Below are 23,502 nucleotides of genomic sequence, written 5' to 3' on the forward strand. Positions count from 1 at the left end.
TGTAGTTGAAAGATTTACTACTTATTAATGGATTAATAATTGTATGTAGGCAGCCTCATTTAAACAATGATACAAAAGAAGCTGATGCGCAAACCATGCGGAAATCAAGACTAAAACAATTTTATGGAAACTTAACTAAAGCTGAGTCATCCTACCAAAACACTGTTATATGTAAAATGAAGCCGTTCCATACACGTGGTGCAATTTGGTATGGTAGGGTAAGCTAAAGTACGTGTTACTGAGCTGCTGTTAATGGTGTGATGTACGTAATGTACCTGTGCTTGTAAAAGCACAATAATGGATCTGTTTGATCCTGGGTGCAATCTTTACATCGCTGAGGTGCATGCCTTGTCAAACCCACTTCATTTAAGTGCCAAGCTTAAACGGATACCAGACAAGTTTTAAACTAGCTTTGGTTTAGTTTAAGCCACACGCAGATTATGGAGATCTCTAATGCTAAATCTAACGGCATTTCAGGCTTTTACACGAAGAGTTATTTGGAAACAAAGTTAGATTTTTGCAACGCTACATGCTTTTGTACTGCAGGAGCTTCAGAAGTCAAACCAAGTGTATTGAAGCTACTTTAGTTTTTGTACTAAAATGGAAGAAGTTAAAATCATTAACATGCAAAAACCTGCTCCTTTACCAGGACTGCTTTGGAAAGCAGGGCTCTAACATCCATTTTACAGCAGTTGCTGTCTGCTCGTTACAGTCGTTTGGGACACTCAGCACAGTAAATTTTTCCATTATGGCAAACAAAGCGCTTGTTGGCCAGACCACGGGCACACTTTGTGCATTTGAAACAATAATCGTGCCAGGATTCATCTTCGTAGTTAACCACACTGGTTCCTCTTCCAAATCCTGCTAGGAGAGAAAACAATTATAGGACGGCGATAGTAGCTTTTCCCTTGGCTGGGTTAGCCCACCAAACAGCAGATCCCATTCTTACTGGGTCCTGTGCTTCTGTAGTCTTGCAGACCATATTTGCATGCTTAAAATACTAGCCAATATCGCAACTGAACCACATCGTTTGCTGCTCTTAGAGGAACAGGCAGCTTTGCATAAGGCTTGTGTGGCTTGTGTCTCCAATAACATTTGTCCCTTGGATCTTTTTTTCTCCAGGAAACAGTCAAACTGGAGGAAAGATCAAGATGTAGGGCAAGGACAGGTTGGACTAAATGCCCTACCGGTTGGTATGGGCTCGGATCCATGCGCTAAAATGCAGAATGGAATGCGTCGCAGGGGACTGGCAGGATAGTGTGCACATTTCGGGGCACAGCTTTGTAGTCCAGTAACTGCTACTTGTAAGATACATCAGAAGCAAACGTCACTTTGGGGCAATAAACCACTGCTCTTTTTAGACATGAAAGTTGGGAGCCGTTCTAGTCGGAGAAGTTTTGAAGGTGGTAAATTTGAGGTGTGCGAAGAGCTCAGTTACTCAGGCTCCTCCCAGCAAGCGCATGTGGCTTCTGGTGGGATCACATGTGAATTGCTGGGGTTGGACTTTGCGATACTAGACCTGCTTCTGGTGTTAGCAGCCTCTGAGCTGCGTGTCATTGGGGATTGCTGTTCTGACCTTAAGCACCCACTGCCATCAAAGCTGCATTTAATCCAACATACCTGTAATAGGATTCTTGCAGCCAGCACACTTCTTGGCAACACACTCCTTGTAGCATTCGACACAGTAAAACTGATCCTCTACAGCTGTGAAGCGCTTCCCGCCCAGTTGCTTCTTGCAGTTGGAGCAAATGAAACACTCCGAATGCCAAGGCTGTTCCTGGTAAGTGAGGCCTCCAGAAGTGATGGGCTAGAAGGCAAAGAGCAGAGATGCGTTTTATAATTGGGAGGGAGAGAAAGAGAGAGGTGATGCGGGCACGGGATGTAGGGTAAGAGGGTTTTGTCAGGGAGAAGATCTCTTGGAAGTTTTCATTAAAATTAAATAGTGTAGCACGCTAGAGTTCCTCCAGCATGAAATCCTACGTGCCTGGAGCTTTCATAATTTTACCTGCAGTGACTGCAACTTAAATCAGTTGCCAAAGTTGTAAACCAGCTATCTTATAAAATAGTGTTGCTGCTTGAAGACACAATACCTACTAGACATAGCTTAAACCATCCCAAAGCACCTACAAGACCAGTGCCCGCTCCGTTTCGGCAGAGCTGCCATCGGCTAACCCTACAGCCCCTGCTCAGGTGCTGTAATGTGCAAGAACCACTAGCTCTCACATTATTATACCACCAGCTGCTTGCACCAGTGTCTCAAGGAAAGAAGATAAGCAGTGGTAGAGCTTCAGCATGATAAGCCTACAGGTTTGCTCTCCTAGCTTCCAAAAGATGTGTGAGAGCTAGTTCTGGCAGCTGCCTTTGCAAAGTGGAAGGACTTACGTTCTTGCATTTAGCACAGGTCTTGGCAAACTTGTGCTCATGGCAGGAGACACAGTAGAAGTCATCGCCCTTGGGGAAGAAGCTCCCGGATCCAATCACTTGCTTGCACTGGCTGCAGGTGAAACAGTCCTTATGCCAGACCATCTTCTTGTACTCGACATTTTGGTCTCCTACAACAGACAGAAATAACTTGTTACATGGGATTTTAGACTGGTGGCAAGCTCCTCGCTCTGTGCAATGTAACATACCTGTAGGCAAGACCTGTCCATACCTATGCCCAGGATTCAATTGTAACATGGGCAAGGGATGAGTTGTCAGTTGCTGCATCAGACTTTAGCCAGGACCTTCTAGATTTTCTTAAAATATTTGTCAGACATTGTAGCCTAGTAGTAGTTCAGTAGTAGGGTGAACTAGCCATATAAGGGTTAACTGCAAAGCAGCCTTTCAACGCTTGCATAAAATGGACAGGTAAGAGCAAGAGTTAAAACTTGCACCATTTTGTGGCGCTCCAGCCTTCCACCATGATGCCCATACCCCTGACTGCAGCTTCCACAGCGCAATAAACCGCTACGGTTGTGCCCTAGAGCAGAACTTGGCAGTCGTACCCCTGTCACTGGCACCAGTACCTGCAATAATAGGCTTGAAGCAGCCCTTACACCTGGGTGCATCCTCGGTGGCCGTGCAGTTGCTGCACCAAACCTTGTTGTTCTCCCTTAGCATGAAGGGCTCGTTGACCAAGGACGTATAGCACTTGAAGCAGCGGAAGCAGGTGTCATGCCAGTAACGGTTCTTGAAATGCAGCTCCTGAAATGAACAGAAACCGAGTGAGCAATAAGCCCTTCTGTCTTGCTGAGCAACCCTAAGCCCAAGCTCCTGTCTCATCAGCAAAGGACAGGTTCCTAAGCATGTCTGCATTCAGTGGCTGGAGGTGCAGCTCGTCTGCAAGCAGCTGGGAGGACATTAAACCAAACCCACTGACAGAATCACATTCACTTCAGAGTTCCAGGGTAGCAGAAGATGCTTTAAACCAACAGCTTTGAGATTTGAAGTTCTGTAAGCGTGAGATTCTCCGGTCATCAAGTTCCCTCTGGTTCAGGTATACGTTATTATTGCCATAAACCTGAAGCAATAAACATCTGACAGACTGACAGAAACCAGACCCCTAGGTTCCTGAGTGTTTCACCCAGATGGGATTTCTGCAAGTCCTGGGCAAGCTGGATTTCCTGCAGTACACTCTTCAGGACAATCCAGCATTTGCCAGCAGCTCACGTGACTGAATCTAGACCCTGAATTTAGCTCTTTGTCAGAAGGAGCCCATCGTGAGCATCCCTACTGCAGTGCTCCAGAACCTCTGGCTCTTTGCCCAAGGAGCACATGGCCCATCAGCCACAGGACTCACACAGAAGCTCGCAAGCAGACCAGAGCCAGGAAAACAAACAGGAGGGTTATCAGCATCTGCCCCATGTCTCCTCATCACCCATTTAACTGCTCAGCCCTCACCTTGGAGTCAGCTCCGATGGGTTTCTTGCACTCAATGCAGGTGTTGGCACAGATCTTCTCAAAGCACTTGACGCAGCAGTGGCGGCCCTCTTTCTGCACGTACTTCTTCCCATGCAGAGGGTCACGGCAGTAGTGGCAGTCAAAGCGCTCCGACATGGTGCCCACAGTGTAACTGCCAGGCCCTGCAGGAGGAGAGAGGGTGACGTTACAGCACGGAAGCCCTGATCACTGCTCCAGCTTCTGGGGAGCTACGCAAATAAGTATCAGGAAGATGGGTCAACAGTGAGCATGTGGTGACATCACACTCCTCCAGGGCTTGTTGGCCGGAAAGCGCCTTCCATGCAAGCACAGTTAGGGGCAATGTTTCATTCGGGCAGGTCAGTGGTTTATAAGACACACAGCTCTACCAACTGCACTGGCATTTTCCAGGTGCCTCCAGCTTGGGTGTATGTTGGGCCAACAAACGCTCGGGGAGGCTGGGTGCAGTAGGCAACCTGGGTTTGGTCACAGCAACCAGAAACTTGTACCCTTGCTAAAGACGGCAGCTGGGATGTCCCGGGTCACGCACTGCCATTCAGGACGCAGAAAAAGAAATAACCATGAAGTCTCAGAAAAATGTGGGCTACAGCGTAAGGCCGTATGGGCTGAGTCCTGGCTGTGCCATGGAGCTCAGCAAGGGCAGGGGCTGCTCTGCCTCCTGGACGCGTCTGCTTGCCGCTGCTGTTGGCATGAGCAGTTGTGGTGGGCTGAGCCCGGCTGGGTGCTGGGTGCCCCCCGCTGGGTGCTGGGTTCCCCCCCGGCCGCCCTGTCCCTGCCCTGCTCAGCCGGGCCGGGGGCAGAGACACAGCGAGGGGCTCCTGGGGCGGGATAAGGGCAGGGGGAGATCTCTGGCGCCTGGAGCCCCCCGGCCCCCTCCTGCCCCGGCCTGGGGGCTGCAGGGCTGCTGCTCCCACTGCTCACGCCTCTCTCCATTATTGTTCTTCCACAGGTCATTTCTCCCCCTTCTTAACCGTGTTACCCCAGAGGCGCTGCCACCGTCACTGCTGGGCTCAGCCTGGGCCAGCGGTGGGTCCGTCTCGGAGCCGGCTGGCACGGGCTCCATCGGACATGGGCGAAGCTTCTGGCAGCTTCTCACAGAGCCGCCCCTGCAGCCCCCCCGCTACCAAACCCTCGCCATGCAAACCCAACACAGCAATGCCCTGGTAGCACAAACACGTACAGCTCTCCCGACAGCCATCCAAGACACAAATGTGAAATTTCTGCCCACAGAGCGGCAGGACAGGCTCTGGCCGAGCACAAACCACAGCACTCTGCCTCCCGGGGCCCGGCCCGCGGCGAGCACGGCACTGCAGGGTCTGCTGGCTGGCAGGGGGACCAGAGTCCCACCCCAGTCTTTCCCCGTCACCTTCTTAAGCAGAAGGATACCAGACTCTTTTATTGACATATTTCACATCAAGCAGGGATAACGGTACCTGATCATGCGCTGAGAGCCGCTTAGCTCATAGCGGCCAGCCCACTGCAGGCCTTGGCGAGGTGCTGGCTGAAGCACCACATAATTTGTGCGCAGAGATCGCCAACCATGAGCACAGCAAAATAGTTTCCATGTTTCCAGCCTAAGCCCGCAGCCAGCTGCAGCCCTCTGAGGCCTTTTGTGCTGGATAGTTGTGCAGCTTCCAGCTTCCTCTTTTCACTGGGCTTTCACATACATAGTCATAAGAAAAAAGCAAGAAAAGATCTCCCTACATGTAAAGATACTTCTTTAGTTCGTGCCAGCAGGGCTCTGCCGAGGCACGATGCCACCATGGCCAGGGAGCCAGCACAGCAGTGGGTGTGGAGGCTCTTGACTGGAGGATTTTCCACTTTGACCACTGGTGCACACTCACACCCTGTCCCCAAACGCTCATCCCAGCCTGCACGCCCAGGCTCAGCCTCCCAGACAGCTCCTGCTAACAGCTCCCTCCGTTTCCCCACGCCCTTCCCCAGAAGCAGCCAGCACCACTCCTGCGAGGGGGCTGCAGAAGCTCCGGCAGGATTATGCAAGCCCACGGGGTCCCAGAAGCACAGCTCCATCCCTGCCGCTGCCACCCACGCCTGCAGCCCCCAGCACGGCAGCGCCCCGGTTCCCCCGCACGGCCAGCAACCCAGGACACAGCCCTGAACCTCCTGCACCACCACCGACCCGACGGGAGATGCGGCAGTGGTCTGGCAACGGGGGCTGCCAAGAGGAAAATTTAATTATTATTTTCTTGATAGAGCTGCAGCACCAGCAAGAAAGGGAGGAGGACATGGTCAGGCGATATAAATGGCTGCTGCTTCCTGCTGTGAGGAGGGGGAGGCGGTGAGCACCCCCATCACATATCCTCAGCCCGGAGCACCCCACCCAGCCCTGGAGCTGAGGGGCTCCTGACCGAGCTCCGCAGCACAAGGGCTGCTCGTTCCAGCCATGCTGCTCTAAGCCCCACCACGGCACCTTTATAAGCTGAAAGAGAGATTGGGGCTATTGGGGTGCAGAGAGGGCACACCGTTCCTGGCTGTACCCTCCTGGCAAGGGGGGGGGGGGGGGGGGGCGGGGATCAGCAGGACCCCGCTGGGCTCACCCTCGGCTGCAAGGTGCTGTGCAGCAGGGCTGCCGTGTTGGTACGGCGTGAGGACCTGCTTACGCAGCTTCTTCTTGGACGCTTGCCCACCCCAGCGGCTCTGGATTTACCATCAGCTGCATGGCCCGACCTGTCACCGTGAGAAATCCCCCGGGGCTGAGGGACCCTTGCTGCCACCTTCGTGAGGAGCAGGGCTGGGCGGCAGAGGCACCAGTGCAAGCGCACGTCGCCAGGTGAGCACACGGCAAACCCGACCGATCCTGACCGGGGCACAGCCCTGCCCAGCAAGCCCAGGCACTGCAGCAAGAAGCACGGGTGGCTGCTGCCTTCGCCATCTCCTTTGCCCACCCAGTTTTATTTACTTGGAGAGTAACGTGCTGCTGGCAGCACACCGTGAGCAGCCCTGACGCAGCCAGGTGCAAAGCCCCGGGAGGTGCCTGCCTGCAAATAGCTGTTTTGCTGTTATTTCAGAGCTCTTCTGCCACAGCTCTGGGCTCAGGCAGCTGTTGGGTAGTCAATGAAAGGTGCTGGGGCAGGAGACAGGACTCATGCCGTTACTTAGCAGATTTTTAAACCCAAGAGTCATCTCACTGTCTCCTCATTGTCACTCTTTCAACAATGTCAGGCCAGAACAAGCTGGAACGTTTCCCTTCCAGAAAGCAGGCTAGAATTCTGGAGAGGAGCATCATCACACAGGGAGGCTGCAGGAGAGGTGGGGACCAGGTTCACACCCTTCCCCTAAACCTTACAGAAGCGGGCTGGATGCCGAGCAGGCAGGAATTACACCCCAAGGGGACTGAGGTCTGGAGACGGCCAAGGTCAGGAGACGGCCATATCCTGCTGACTACACCAAGGGTTGTGTTTTGCTGGTTCAAGTAAGTGAAACAAATAAACAGCTGGGAAACATGGAAACTATGTGAGCCACCGCCAGCTCTGCAGAGCTTTATCAGGCAAGCGGGTTTTATTTAGAAGAAGTGCAATTGCACAGAGTCCAGGGCAAATGGTTTTGAAACACTCCTGATCTCAGGTTTAGGGTTGCTTTCAACTAGAACACACAATCGTCAACATAGGGCTCAGGGAGTAACATGAACCTGTGTTCCCATGTAATGCATCATGCACTAATGTGAGACACACACACAGAAGCTCCACAGACAAGTTAGCACTGGGGCTGACAGCCCTGGGAGGTGTGCTGTACATGCAGACAGGCCAGCCTCCGCCTGCTTTGTGCCACCTCATGGACCAAAAAGCCCCTCTCATACGTAGGCTAGGGCATGAATTTGCTTCCAAGCTTTCTTTCCTCAGCAATATCATTCCTGATCCAGACCCGGGAAAGGCGCCACCATCCTCTTGCCTGCAACAAAGATGCACTGACCACGTTGTCCCAGCAAACGTGCTGGCTGCTCACCGTCTCTGCTCACCCATGCCACGCCAAGAGCCCACATCAGCCAGACCATCTCCTATAACCCTCCCACGGGAACATCCTGCCCAGGGGCTGGCGCACAAGACCCCAGAAGCTGTCAGTCTGTGGCACAGCAGGGCCCTGCACTGGTAGCAGCTCTGCTGGAACCACCCAGATAATTTTCCCAGAGTGGAGCAAATGTCCACAGTGAGCTCAGAGCTCTGCTGCCCTGTGGAAGGTGAATTTAGCGTCCTACTCCTGTTCCCCTAAGTGGTCCTGTCCCCTCTCACAGAAGGTAGACAGAACAGATATTAGTGGTGCTGTGTAAAAAAAATAAATAAATAAAACTTCTAAAGCCTGGTTGGCAGCAGATCATGCCTTGGAGATGTTTATCTCCTTAATAACCTGTTCACCCTCCAGCTGCACCATATCCCCACAGCTTAACTTTCCAGAGCTTCCAGCTATATTAACTGAAGCCTGTCTTTGCTGTCTGGAAAAAAGGCAAGTCATGAACCTAAGGACACACTGGCTGTATGGAAAAACCATGACTCCTCCTTGCTCTTCGTTGGGGCCTTTATTTTTGTGCACACTGCATAGCTTCCCCGAGCAAGCTGCGCGGCAGCTGTTGAGCACGCAGTAGGGATTCACACCAGTGGTACAACCACGCTACAGCAACGCAGTACTCAGGGTAAGCACTCATCAAATCACTAAAATCACAACTGCTGTACCTTTTTGCTTCTTTTCTCAGTGGCGTGCTTAAAACTACAGCAGTACACGCAGTTGGTTTAGCTTGCAAGTTATTTGAACACAGTTTCTTTGGCTGTACCTTTACACCAGACTACAGCGTCTCAGAGCTGGCAGCCTGGTTGAGTGTCTCCTGCTTAACCCCAGGAAAATCACATACCCTGAGGCCACGCACTGATCCAAACCTCATTGCAGCTTGAGTCTGGGGCCACAGAACGGGATTTAGAAAACAAGAAAACTATGGGCAGACTGGAACTATTCTCTGGTCCAGGCTGACGTCCACATGCAAAGGGTGTTCTGCTGGAGAGAAGCAGGTGAGAAGAGAGTGCAGGCTGCTGGGGAGAGGGGTAAGTGCAGTACATGCCCATCCTTAAATAGCCTAGGGGACCTTCAATAAAAATAAGAGCTCAAGAAAAATCCAGCACTACTTCCAGAAACTAATCTCCCTTTAAGCAAGGTGTCCCTCTCCCACCAGCCCTGGCAGGGTGCTGTCTAAATGTAGCTCCCTGATGGATTTGGCTACAGCTGGCCAGAGGGCAGCTGGCCAGATCAGTGGCCTTCTCAAGTATCAGGGTATTTGGCATGAAGATGCCCTGGAATTCAACCTTAACATTTACCTGACCACAGAGGTGCCAGTTAGCCACTTGCCCCAGAGAGCATCTGCTGCTTTTCAAAAGCAGCTCCTCAGCCCTTGAACAACCATGCCTTCATCTTTCAAAGATCTCAAATGTTCAGGGCCACCAGCTTCCACGCACCTCAAGGCAGACTGACAGTATGCTGTGGGGCAGGCACAGGACTGCCCCAGCTCAGCAGTCGGGATCTGGGCTACGTCTGCACCCTGCAGCATGGCAAGTTTTGGGACAGGAAGAGTACAGACCTAAGAAGTGCCACCCCACAAAAGCTGTTGCATTAACACAATCCCCTGCCTTTTTTGTCGGTTCCTGCCTGCCATCGCCCCTGTGCCCGTCCCGGCTCAGCGGAGCTGTGTACCACAAGGCAGCGTCGCAGAGGTTTGCACAACAAATGAAACTCAAGCGCTCAGGAAAGGGAGCCGAAGGCATAGCTGATAAGCAAAGCACTTAGCACAGGATATGTGTTAATGTCTCTGGGGAATATGTTTAGATGTGATAAACCACCAAAGAAGAACTTGAGGTGTGGTCTCTAAAAACAACCAGGGAAACTGTACCTAAACTTTAGGGATTATTCTGCCGCTTGGGAAAGATGAGGCTGAACGTGTTAAGCCTCTGCCCTATGCACAGCTGCATACTCTATGGCAATATGGAAGGGAAAGAGCAATTGCTCTTTGACTCTCCATCAGTTTTATTTTTCTCAGTAGACTGAGTACACGCAGCCCCCGCACCGCCAGGCATCGGCTACACCTGCCTATTTCACCTCAGGACCTGGCATCCCCATGCCTGTCACCTGGGGTACTATTCTCAGCACTCCTCTATGCAATGTCAAGTGGTTTGCTATAAATACCAGGGAATACCCTTAAAAGAAGGGTCCCATTAATCCAAGATGCAAAGAAACACTCAGGACTGCACTTCAAGGTCACTGGCATGCTGCTCCGGACAACAAACATTTGCAAAGCCAAAGGAAAGAAAGAAATCATTTGCAGGTCATTTTTGCTGGGGGGGCTGGCAGCAACGAGTGGAGAGCTGTGCTCTTCCATTGCCAGGCTGGGGCACGTGCAAGTCTCATACTCCATAATTCAAAAATTAGTCTGTTGATAAAATGGAAGCTTCTTTATTTAGACCAAGAACAGCTCCGAGTTCCTCAGGCAGTTGCCAAAAACATTCCCTACGGTCCTATTGCCACCATGTCTGAGCACATCCCAATCATTATTAAATCTTCACAGTTCTCAGGGGAAGTAGGGACATGCTATTAAAAAACACACCCCAGCCCCATAAACACTTCCCCCAGGGCTTGCTCTTGCACTTAATACAGAGCTCAGCTAAAGCTAACAAGGCTCCCCGTGTGCACAGCACCACTGCCTAGAGTAATGCTGAGCACTTAGAGTTTAAGCAGCGAAGCCCAAACCTTGCAAAATGAACCAAATCAGCTAAAGCAAGAGAGTCCTGCTCAGTAGCTGAGCCGTTCTGCAGCTGCCTTAAGCTTTGACCCTTGAGACTCCTCACTTATGTCCCCAGCTCTGCACAGATCTGCCTCCACCTCGGTAGCTGAATGCCTTTCTCATACCCAGGTGCCCCCAAGAGCCCAACGTAGTAAGCCTTTCTCCTGCTGTGGAGGATTCACCCCCCCAGGCCAGGCACTACAGCTGTCCCAGAGAGCGGGGCTCCCTGTGGCGTGTGGGAACAGACAACACATTGTAACTTGGGGGGGGCAGCACTCCAACCGCAGCATCTGATCAGAAGACACTTTAGCATTTTATATTACAGCACAACATCAAATCCATGGGTCCTTGCTCCAGAGGATACCCCCCCTGAGGAAGAAGACAAAGATACAGCGGGGAGTATAATGAAAGGATGCTACAGCATCCGTCACTCTTGTGAGCTCAGTTAAAAAAATAAGTCTTCTTACATTTTAATTGAATGGATTTCTCTTTTCAAACACCTTTGAGGTGCTTAAAAATGGTACTACAGAAATCAGATTTTACTCAGAAAAGTACCTCGAGTAATGTCTGTCTGCATCACAGAAGCAAATCCTACGTAGTTACATGCCATGCAAGAAGCCTGCTCTTGCCTTGTCCTGGGAGGCTGAGCGTGAGCTTGAACACCATGCTGTGACTTTCCTCCCCAGTTTTAAAGAGCCTCTATGTTCCAAACCAAATTTCACGAGCACACTGTCCCTTGGCTCCTGGTGTGCTGCAGCTCGATGGGATGCCCATGGGACCTTCCCCTCAAACTTGCCACCCTGTCCTGTCCCCAGGCACGTGCACCCTTCGGGCTATGTCTCATCAAGAGATGCAGTGCCCCTGCCATTGTATTTTGTCATGTGGCTGTAGAGATGTGCGGGTTGTGCACACAAATATGGTCATCTTCTAAGAATCAGATAAGATCGTAAAAATCCTGAAAGGCTTTCAGGTATCTGTAATTAGAGGGCTAGAGGAGATCAGTCACAGATGGGAAGATAAAACACATCTTTGTGCAACGGGGGACATGCAAAATGTGCTCTCAAGGTTCCTGTCAATATTAATGGGAAGGAAAAGTTTACATTTTCCTATCACTGGTGAGGGTCATCCCATTTGATCTACAAGCCAAACACAGAGAAGAGGGAGTAACCACAAACTTCCCACCAGAGCAGAGCAGAGCAAACCACCTGGGTTTACACACTGGGCTTCTGCATGCTCCCCTCTGCTACAAGTTTCCCCTGCTCCCTGCGAGGAGGAGCATCGTCCCCCGTTTTCACCTAGTCTTCCTCAAAAAAACAGCTGAGCCCCAGCCTTCCCACAGCAGCAGATACAAAAGCACTTACCATCCAATGCATTTTACCAAATAGATGAGGCTGCCACCAAAACCACGCTCCCAGCACCAGTCCCCCACGCTGCTTATAAGCCCATTTGCCATCATCAATTACAGCTGCAGATTACTGAGGCTTAAGGCCACATCCAAGAGCTATTTCCCTGATGGAGGAGCCTGCTAGCAAACCTTTGTCCCCATTTACCAGGCACTGCACGCACAGGGCTTCTCCCACAACGCTCGGCACCACGTCCACTTTACCTGTGTGCCTGTGGAAAGCCATGATTAACAGCCCAAAGTCACCAGCAGCCTCTTAGCGAACAGAGTTCACAGTCTCTTGGCCGATTAGGAGCTGCCCCGTTTGATAACATACATTTAAACGGAGGCTATTAATATGGACGGGGCTCCTACCAGATGTCCACTCCCCTCCACAGAGATCACAACCTTAATCCCCCTTGAAAATTCTTACCATTTTAGGTGATCCAAGGGAGAAGAATAGGATCCAGAGACCTCTAGGTCTCTGTAGGCAACATGTAAATACCTGCTCAGCTACTCAGCACCCAAATTAGTCCCAAAGGCAGAGTGTGCCTCAGGAACTTGACCCCATGCTAGTACTATTTGGCCTTGGCTTTAGAGCTAGATTGTGTCTCGTAACAGTCCTGAGCTAAATTACAGACCCAACATGAATTCCGCAGTGCCGTTGCTGAAGGCGAGAGGTGAATCACAGCCCCATGGGGGCTGGGGGGGCTGCAGTCCCAGAAACCAGCAAGGGGTTGTACCAGACAGGTACAACCTAGAAAGGATGTGGCTTGTACCCCTGGGGACCCAGCTGGTAGCCCACAGAAGTACCAAGAGATACGTTCACGGGTGGGTTAGACTTGGTTTCAACATGAGGGTCATGCTGAAGTTTTACTGCCAGTAAATTACCATACCTGGTCCTCCTCCAGCTTTTACCCTAAGGAAGCTCAAGGCATTAACTGAAGTAAGCAAGTCCCTGAACGGGAGCACTAGGAAAGCCAGGTTTCATGATGACGGGGCTTCTCTAGCACCTAACACGGCGGCTGGGCTCATTCCCCAGCACACGGCTTACAGAGGGCACTGGCTTGTGCCTCTGTCCTCTTTACTCAGGTGTCCACAAAGCTCCCTGGGAGACCCCAACTCCGCGGCTCCAACCAACCTATTCCCACCGCAGTCGTGACCGGGATGTGACCGGGAGTGGCGGGAGCTCTGGTTCTTAGAGCTCGCCCCGCGGGGACGCGCAGCCTGCGGCCGCACGCTCACTCCAGGTTATGCAATTGGTGGCAGCGCACGCTCAGGGCTGGGGGCCAGGGACACCCAGCTGCTAATCCCGCCTCGACACTGACTCACTGCATGGCCGTGGGAAAGTCAGTTAACCTCCCTGACAGACACTGGGAAGAGCCAATGTTTATCATTCCTTCCAGGGAGCCCATCGCGGTGGTGTCTGGCCTCCGCACAGCAATCAGCATCTCCAGCCCCAGTGGCCCTGCTGCAGCCAGGGGCGGGGAACACCTCCACTTCCCACGCACGCAGCAGGCTGTGCACAGCCCCCAGCACCAGGCTCAGTGACCCCCTGAGCCTTTGCACCCATCTTAGGGCCCCCGGGTAGCACACGCTGAAGGGCAACCTCTCACCAGCATCCCAGTATCTCCAGGTTTCCAGCGTGGCCTGGAAAAGGCCACACTTGACAGCATGCCATCCCAAAAGAGCTCAGCGTGGATTCACTTGTAGAGCAGATTGAGGCTGGAAAACATGCTAAAATACTAGCACGCTGAAACACTTTGGCTAGGAAAAACCCAATGTTATTCTGCCCCAGCTCATCTATAAACTCAAGCAAATTGTTTGCATAATTCAGATGGTAACAGGAACCCTAACAACTGGTATTTTCCTGTGCTAATCTTGCTGCTCGCAGTGTAATATTTACAGACATGAGTTCATTTTTGGCAATGCATGTAGAGTTTGCACCATTAACCATTCTCATTCCTTTCTAGCTCCCTACACAAAGCACTGGCATCCCTCCTGCCTGGCTCTACATTTCCTACTTCCCACAGTATTTCTCTTGTATTTCAACTGGAAATGGTAACCTTTGCTCCCTGTCCTAAAAGATGGAACAGCATTGCTGTGCAGTGTCAGCAGCTGCCATGTCCTACCCCAGAGGCGGCTTGCAAGTCAGCAGCAGTTTGACAGCATTGCGGAAGAGTAGGGACAGACACCTGGCCATCAAAATATTTCACGTGCATGAATACATGTGTGTCTGCAGCACGACAACATGGGCTGGAGGAGGTGGGAGGGAGGAAGCTCGACCAAACAACAGGAGGAAGACGCAGCCCTGCTTCATGAAGCTTCACCATGAAACTCCCTGGAGAAACATTTCATGGCACAGCTCGCTGCAAAGCCTCTGTAATTAAAAGGCCATTTTGTTTGAATTTGTGACCGGCTGGGCAAGCACAGCAGAAACGGGGTGGGGAACAACCCTCACTGAGAAGACAGGGCTGCTTTTGGGTTCAGCCATATGACCTTGGACAATTCTCATCATCTTCCCAAGCTCCCCTTTGTCCAATAAGCCCAGGTGATTAAATGCACTGGTGGTGCAAGGTGCAGCACAACTGCCAAGGAGGGACATAGTTGCTCTGTGAAACACGGCAGGGAGCAGAAACCCCCCAGGAAAGGGAAAGTGCTCCAGCCAGGAGGTGCGGCAGCCCCATCTGAGCCCTTCTCTTCTAGCCAGGCACCACGCGTCTGCAAGTCCCAGAGGGAAGAGTGCTACAAACAAGTCAGCAAGTGCACAGCAGGGCAGGCAGGCTTGGGTTTTCATGTTTTTAACATTAAACCTGTCCTGTAGGTTCTTCAGGACTCCAGGGAGCTGATGTGGACACACTGATCCCACCACACGGGTCTGACTGCAAAGCGCCGTGGCTGGGACATAGTGTCATCCACTCGGATGGACAAATGATTCACATTGTGGTTTCCAGAGTATTTTCTTGCCCCAACAATCCTGCCAGAAAAGGTCTGGGCGTCTCAGCTTGCTCACACATCCTGCTGTCACTCAACGGGAAGAAAGTCCTAAATAGAGCCGGTATAACCCAGGCATTGATGAACTATTAGTCACCATCATCAAAGAAAGAAGCAAGCAGCAGTAAATACGAGCACGAGGGGAGCACCTGTCCACCCCTTAGGGTAACGCTGTACCTTCTGCTTCCATACACACTGCTTAGCAATGCAGCTTGAACCTGCGCAGAGAAGCACACTAGCCATTCACCGGGCTGCCCGTAAAACGAGAGCACCGTGTTGCTCCCTACCCTCCCCGTCATGCAGGCAGGCACTGGGCACACTCCATGCTCTCCCTCCAGCTGGAGAATGCCACTGGATAGCACAGGACCGGCACAGCACCATCAGCCAGGGCTGTGCCAGGCAGCACCGGGGGTAGAGGTCCACATCCAGGTTTGCTCCCACTCACCATTCATACAAACACTTCTTGCTTTTCAGGTAACGACACAGCAGGTTTAGCCTTTTTTTACATTTTAAATCTATCTTAGGTTGCATGCAATGTGTGTTCACCCACAGCAGAGAGCACTCCTTCTGCCCGTTGCAGACCCCAGTTAAACCTCCCTTGGCTATTCTGAGGCAGAAATCATGTTTTTAAATCATGAAGCCATCATGTTCTGAGGAACAAAATCATGTTTTTAAAGCTTTTTTGTTTTTCTAATATCAAGACAGAGTTTGCAGGAAACCAACCAATAAAGGAGTTGGGCTTAAAAGGTGAGAGGACACAAATACAGCTCTCCAAGAAAAAGTCTGCCTTTGTCCTTGCAGCTGGTCCATCAGCAGGATGGAGGAGGCAGCAGCCCCACTGACACAGAAATGCCAGGTAGGTTTGGGATCCCAGCCTGGCACCTGGGGCTGATCCAGCCCTCCAAGCACTCAGTATCCCATGTGCTTCCCGCTCCCAGCACTGGCTTCGCGCTGATGAAAGGCACTGCAGAACAGTGCTTGCAGACCATCCGGAGAGGGCTGCCAGGGGATGGCCCCTGCTCCTCCCCCCCCAAGCCAGGGATACTGCATGCCACCCACAATCACATCTGAGCCAAAATGGGGAGGTTCCACCTAGTCCTTTCAAACAGCCAATTCAGATCAAAACCAGTTTCTCTTTGCAGTGTCACAAACATGCTTCAGAAGGCTCAGCCTGGCTCAGTTCCCCCGTTCTGCATACAAGGATGCACCTCCGCACCCGTGAGGCATCCTGCAGGCACTCACATAAACGCAAGACAGAGACACGCTGGTTCACAGGGGATGTACCCACATCCAGAGCAAAGGGCATCACTGCAGTGACAGAGGGGACAAAGCTACCAGCCATCAGTCAAGCCCCGTGCCCTCAGGCAACCAGCTCGGAGGGGACGGTGGAGGAGGAAAGGGGCAGCACATGGCAAAAGCACACAGCGCGTTTTCCTTTCTTCAATGCTGAGCTCCAGCCCACAGCTGGGTCAGATTTGTGTGCTGCCCCTTTCAGTGCCAAGGGAAGCTTTTGGGATCAGCTATGGAGGTAGGGATAGAGGAACCGGGAATTGATTTATAAGGAAGCGGACACAGGCTGAGTAACCCTTCATGAACTCAGCTGTAGTGCGAGTATGAACAAAAGGGGGAAAAGAAGGCAGGATAAGAAGAAACAAAAAAATAAAGATGAGGATGTAGTAACAGACAGGAAAGAATGGTCAAGAGATAACAGAGCTGGAAATTAAGGCCTCTGAAAAACAGAAAAACTGGGAAGAAATATAAACTGCATTTTTCCCATCTGCCTCCATCCACAGGCTGGATTGTTTCCAGGACTATTCCCATGGCAGCTCCAAACTTATTTCCCCGCTGCCATCTGCTCTGTGGCTCCCCTCCACACACGCTCCTGACTGGCACTTCTTTCCATCACCTGTTGCTGACATGGCAGACCTCTGGCTGCTGCTGAAAGCCAAGTGACACCAAGGCCTGGGGGGAACGTCTGCACATAAATCAAGAGCTGCTTTGTAGACCCAAAGCTTTGTTCAGCTTCTGTCCCGGCCCATGGCTATCCCAGGGTTGGAGCAGAGAAGCCGCAGCATGGTGGGGTGCAGGCACCACACAGACCCATGGCAGCTGCCCCAGGACCTGCAGGCTCCAGAGAGGACCGGGGTGAGAAGAGGCTGCAGCAACTCTAGGTGCTGCACAGGGCTGGCTTTGAATCAACTGCACAAGGAAGTCCATTTCCTCCTGTCCCTGCTCCCTGTGGCTCTTTGCTGTGTCACAGATAAGATGCCAGCTCCATCTTCCAGCAGCAAGGATGCCAAGTGCTTGCTGTGGTCCCTGCAGTTAGATTCAGATCTTCAGTACAAGCTCAGAAAGGGACAGTCCCAAAAGGTTGAAGATGATTTTTTTTTTTTTTTAAATAGCTTAGAAAGATAAATGCATTAGTCTTAAATACACTAGGTTAAACCTGGGCCATCTCTCCCTTTCCAGCTCCGTCTCCCCCATGTCCTTCTGCCTCAACTCAGCCTGCAGAAGGGAGATGTGAGCACACAGGCAGCAGACTGGGAGGCTCGCAAGGCTGCCCGCCACCCCCTTGCATGAACGGCAAGGTGAAAACAACAGATCTGAATGTGCCTGGACATCAGCCAGCCCTAAGGAGACACAACAAAGACTTCCTTTGCTCCTCTTTGGAGAAAGATCCACATGCGCTGCCAAGACTGGTCTGATTCAGATACCTTTTAAGAGCACTAAGCCCTTAACTGGGCTAAAAAGCCTCAAACCCAGCATTCGCCTCCTTCCTTCCCAGCAACCTTACAGCTGCACCAGGCACAGACCCACCCAGCGGGGCCCAGTTTGAGCAAAGCAGCCTCAACACACTGCAGCCCAGTGTGAAGTCCTCCTCAGAGGTCATCTGCCATGAGAGGAGCAGAAATCAGCTCATTTACCGCAAAAGCAGCCAGGGGTGCCGCAGTGAGGCGTGCGGCGTTTACCGGGGAAGATGAGCCAGCAGGCGCAGGGGAAGCAGCCCGTGTCCAGCCACACAGGAGCCATGGGGACAGCATCCAGGTTAGCATCTCGGGGCCCCAGCAGTGCCACGCTCTCACCCACGCTGGCCAGGCCCCTGCAATCCAAGCTCCCACGAGGAGCCCTGGGGTTTCTGCTCACCGCAGTGCCAGGAGCTGTGGCTGCAGCACCGCAGCCGCACAGCACCCTGCCCTCACAGGTGGCAGGGGCGTGATACTTCTCGGGTACCACCAGCACTGCCACCAGAGCTGATAAGGTCCTCAGAGGAGCCCTCCCTGGGGCCAAGCAAGCTGCACCACAACTCAGCTGTTCTCCAAGTTATTCCACAAAGCTTCACGCTCAGGGCAGTGGAGCTCCTTAGGGAGGTTTTGGCCAGCTGCAGGGGTCTGTCTTTGTCCACGTTCGGATGCAGTCACGTGGAGGAGGAATGACCGGTGGAGTCAAACATGAGGCAAAGATTTGCCAGTCACAGCTTTCCCCCAATGGCTTAGCCCTGGCTTCAGAGCTGAGAAAAGTAACTTAAGTCCCTGTCAAATAAATACCATGCTGATCCCAGCCAGGCAGCACGGCAGTCTTTTCCAGGAAAGATGAAGTCTGATGAACACTCACAGCAATATAATCCTATCATACCCACACAATAAATGCTCATGTCGGGGCTTCACCGAGTTGTTAGTGAGCTATCACTGAAATAATATTTCACAACCCCCATCACTCTCTCTGCACTCCTAATTGCTTTCAATTACTTCTCATGGGCACAGCAACTGGCTGAGCGATGCTCTCTCCCAGTGAAGTTAAACAGCTCACTGTGGGGAGCGTGGAAGGAAGTTCAACTATTAGTTTGCATCACTGCTTGAAAGCTGGGTCATTCACCTTCCCTGGAAATCTACTCACAAGCCAGAAATTAGCAGCTAGCCAGACACGTGCTCTCCAGCATCCCCTACATGGGTTTCCAGTAGCTCTGCCATCCTCCTGTGTTCATTTAACGGGACCTGGCAGCAAGAAAGAATTGCAAGGCAGGAGCTGCAGGCTATGCCCAAGTTTTTCCTCCAAAGTGCTGGGAATGCTTTTGATGTGCTGTTTTCTAGTAAAACATCGTGTTCCCGGGCAGCTGCTGGTCAGATGGTTCTGCAAACCTCCCTCCTTTGCCCCCACAGCACGGTGGACCAAGCCATAACCCCGCACAAGCAGTGCTCTGCAAGACCAAAAAGCCTTGGTGTTTCCCCTTAAAGAGCTTTATTTTCAGAGCAGAAGAAATGGCTGACTGTGATTCTGGCAAGACATCCTCCAGAAATTCACCACTGGGAGACACTGATGACGGAAATCTTCAGCTCAGGTGGTCAGAGAAGGGTAAAGCAAAGGCTTCTCAAAAAACAGCTGGGCAGAAGCACGCTGCCTGGCTAAGGGCAGAGACAGGCCACCACTCCAATGAGAAGGACATGCCCTTCCAAGCCTTGGCATGCCAGTTGGGAAGACTCTCTGGCATCCAGCACACCATCAAAGCACCGCCCAGACTTGGCAGAGGCGCCGGGGCCATGCCCTAAGTGCTGATTTAGAGCTGAGCCTTGGCGTAGGGGTTTAGCAGGATAACCAGCCCATTACCCTGGGTGCACGACAGTCGCCTCGAGCAAGATTAGCATTTGGCTATCTACACCTTCAGTTGTTAGACACTGCTGGTGACTGAAAGGACCAAATCACCCTTGTTATGTGGCCATTTTAAAAATAACCTTTCCCAAAGCCTCCCAGTGCATAACCCTCTGTCTGTCTCAGCTCCAAGAGCTGAAGGAGATCAGCTTGCAGGGCTGACGGGTATTTTTGGGCACTCTGACTAACTGTCAGGACATATGCTGGGCATTCTTTACAAGGAAAAACAAAGCTGCAAAGTCCCCTCCAATGGGGGTGGATTGGTCACAAAAGTGATTCTCAAAACCTCCGATTTTGGGAGGGTTTGATTTAACTTCCCACTTCAGATAAGTGTGTTTTGAAATGGAAGAAGGGGTGGACTTCCTTGCACCCCGACACAATGAAGGCTCAGCCCGGCTGGGCCACATTGCACCAACAACAAGGGCAGGAGAAGTGAAAACCCTTCACCGTGGGACGGCTTCAAATCCACAGCTGCTTTTTTGGCACCACATCACATGGGCACTTGCTGGCCGTGCTAAGGAACATGCTCCAGGACAGGCTGGGGATGTTCTCCAGGACAAGCCAAGGAGAAGACACCCACCAGCGTGGGGTGAGGATGCCCACAGGCACGTGCTCGCTTGTAAGACAGAGCCGCGGTGCAGCCTTCCAAGACACCTTGCTCTGGTCCTGTGTTATCACACATTTCTTCTGCCGAAAGAGATGCCATTTAACTTTCCGCCTTGCCTAGGTTTATCTTGTAGCTAGAGCTGACCTCGGCCACCATTCGTGTTAGTATTTTGCAAATCAGCCCACCAAGCCTCTCGTTAAAGCCTTGTGCGTTTAACGACCACACATCCCGCTCCTCAGCCAGGCTCTTCACCTCTGTCCTTTTTCAAGGAAGTTGGAGCCCCTGCCCAACTAGGAGACCACTCGCACTGATCCTACTGAGCTTGCCTTGGCTGCTCTTCCCCAAACTGACCTCCAAGCGACTAAGGACTCGGGCAAAACCAGGTAAGTCAGCCAGACTTTGAGAAGAGCCTGGAGGCCGGAGATAAAGGGGTATTTTGCCAACGGTGTCCCTCTTCCTCCCTCCACACTCAGGAGCAAGGCACTCCCAGCTCAGCAACCCCAGAGCCTCGATGCCCTGCAGCCACTTGTGAAGTCCTCCTCAGAGGCCATGTGCCCTGAGAGGAGCTGAGATAGGCTGGTTCTTGCAAGTTCACTGACCACAAAAAAAAGAAAAAAAAAAAAGTTAAAAGCAACATGATCTGGTGTTTGGTTTTTTTTGTTGCAGTTCCTTGCCGCTTCTCCCAAGAGCATCTTTCACCAATCTGAGCATCTCAACAGCACTTCACTCCTATGCCAGTACACCAGCACTCACCCAGCTCAGTTTCTCCATGCTTACTAAGACAGCAAATATAGCACCTGTGTGCAACACCTCCCCAGCACCCTGGGACAGACAAGCCCAGAGCACCCCACATTTCCCCAGCACCGTGCAAGGCCTGGGGGCACTCTGCCTTTCACCCCAGAAGCTGTCCCGATGCTTTGAGCCCCAGTGCTGTCTCACCCCATGACGCTGGCTGGCCCATGCACTTGTGCTTTCCCCTTTCTCTGGCATATATCAAACCTTGCTCTTGTCATTCAGCAGAAACACTGCACCGAAAGCACACACAGCTTAGGGTGATGAGAGCTCTCTGAAGTCTCCACCAGTGCTTTCTGCATATTTTTCCCCCTGAGCTGCACGACAATTTCCACCGAGGATAAATGTTGTCAATTCAGTTTCTAATAACGGCATTAAAATGTATGAGCCATTTCTCTGGAGTCAGGGATAATATTTTCAAAGTGCCTATGTGTACAGGAATGTACAGGTCATTTTTCATAAAGTGATAAGGATCCCAGGTCTCACTGGAAATCATGTCAGATCAGAGCTGGGCAGGGGCTACACCGAAAAGCATGCTCTGCGGGGTTGGTTAGAAAACACCGATTCAAATGGTAAAAAAAAGGAACAAATATCTTTAAATCTTTCATCAGCGTTAGGATTCAATTTTAGCCAAAGCTAGAGAGACCCATCCCAGAATGGCTATCAGAGCCCTGCCCTGGCTTGTGGTAGCCCAGCTGAGTGTCATCGCCTGCAGGATGGAGGCTGTTTCGGAGAGGGAGGCAGGGGAATTGTCCCCCCCTAACACAATCCCACCGTAGGTTTTGGGTAACCTAGCAAAATTTGAGTTGCTTTAGTGTCTTTGAAAACGTTAGGATCGGTAGACTAATACTTGGCGAGAGACAGTTCAGGCAAAAGCAGGACTGGGAGGTGAGATTGCTTAAGCTGCTACATTTAATTTGCCTCTCATTTGCTGAAACAGCAAATACCTTCATCCCCCACCTCCACAGGGGCAGGCCAGGGTGATCAGAGGCAAGAGAAGGTCCCCCCTCCTCTCCCATGCTCCCACTGAGGGTCCCATAGCAGCACTGCACATTACAGCATTTCTATCTGTGCTCACCCCTGGAGTAACAGGCAAAGTCTATGGGCAGTTACACCTACTAAACACAAACTCTGAATAAGAAAAATAAGATACTTAGAAGAGTGTTTGATTTTAAACACAGAAATAAACCAACTGGAGTTGGTACAACCACTTATGTGTTTGATTAAGCCCTCCTCTGCTCTGTGGCTGGATCCAGGCCCAAAAAATTATTTTGTTTTCTTATGTAGCAGCAAGACAATAAATTCAGGGATAACGAGTGACACGGTCTGCAAAGGGAAACAGCCCTTCTCAATACAATTGCTGCTAGCTGTCAAACTACCGTCCAAATCAAACTATTAGAGGATCAGCTCCATGTGACAAAAAAGCAGTGCTAATTGCACACAAGTGCCAGAGAAAACTGTCAAAAAGCTAAAGCAGATGTGAAACAGTGGCTTGCTTGCTTCCACAACCAGCCTGTGCAGCTGCATCGCGTGAGAGCCCACAAGCACCCGTGTCCCTCTGGGAATGCTGCAGGACAATGGGGAAGGGGTGAGGTTTCCAAACCGTGGAGGACTTTTCCTGCATTAGCAAGGACTCTACTGTCCCTTTGATAAAGTTACTCCTTGAGCCAAATTCTCAGCTGTGCTAGAGCAAGCCTTGCCTGCTTTACGCTAGCATTGGGCAAGGTTAGTCTTGACCCTGGCCAAGTCCAGGCTTTGCAGAGTACAGCAGTGTTTTTAGCTGCCCAGAGTCGGCCCAAAAGCAAACGCGCCTCGATACCAAGTAGGTGAAATGCTGGGGTGGGGATACGCTACTGGGGGAGGACATGGGGAAGAGAGACATTGCAGACCTGCAGGGATGCCTGTCCCACTCCCAAACACTAGAGTCCTGTGCTTCACCCCACAGAAAAGAGGTGACATAAAGGAATATCAAACACCACATTAAACAATTCATTAAACAAGTTGTGTCTCACTTCCAAAGAAAGTGGAAAAAACCTAGAAATGCCCCCGTGGCATTCTTTCTCTGCTGAAAGCCAGGGATAGAATGCCACGGGGGCATTTGTAGGTTTTTTAGCTGCCTGCCAGCTATGGGGTAGTACAGGGGCTGTGGTGGCTGGGGCATAGGGCTGTGCTATGCAGCAGTCACAGCTGCAGGGCCGCACTGGGGTGGCCCAGGCACCCACTGACAGCACTGCCAACCCTCTGCCAGCTGTAAAAGACAGAGACCTGCAGCTGAACTCAGGTCTCTCACCCAAATCTCACTCAGCTGTAACTGCTGACATTAAAAAGCACGGTCTTTCAAATGCCAACGTACTCCAAGTATTAGGGTTTCATGAAGCCCTTCTCTAG

The 23,502-nt window shown here is 51.5% G+C and overlaps 1 protein-coding gene across 3 annotated transcripts in view; it reads right to left on the reverse strand.

Annotated features, from left to right (window-relative positions):
* Positions 1 to 23,502, reverse strand: part of FHL1 (four and a half LIM domains 1) — a 32,921-nt gene continuing 9,419 nt past the window's right edge. Inside the window, exons 1-6 of one of the 3 annotated variants that reach the window (XM_056359477.1) lie at positions 12,303 to 12,410; positions 3,883 to 4,064; positions 3,009 to 3,186; positions 2,383 to 2,552; positions 1,621 to 1,807; positions 1 to 861 (exon numbers count right to left, since the gene is read on the reverse strand). In XM_056359477.1, coding sequence (XP_056215452.1) covers positions 707 to 861; positions 1,621 to 1,807; positions 2,383 to 2,552; positions 3,009 to 3,186; positions 3,883 to 4,064; positions 12,303 to 12,324 — 894 coding nt within the window. In that variant the 5' untranslated portion in view covers positions 12,325 to 12,410 and the 3' untranslated portion in view covers positions 1 to 706. Of the gene's footprint in view, positions 865 to 1,620; positions 1,808 to 2,382; positions 2,553 to 3,008; positions 3,187 to 3,882; positions 4,065 to 12,302; positions 12,411 to 23,502 lie in introns of those variants that run through there. The other 2 variants (XM_056359475.1, XM_056359478.1) reach the window with 2 other exon arrangements.

The sequence above is a fragment of the Falco biarmicus genome, chromosome 14, assembly GCF_023638135.1.
Source record: "Falco biarmicus isolate bFalBia1 chromosome 14, bFalBia1.pri, whole genome shotgun sequence".
Classification (NCBI taxonomy): domain Eukaryota; kingdom Metazoa; phylum Chordata; class Aves; order Falconiformes; family Falconidae; genus Falco; species Falco biarmicus.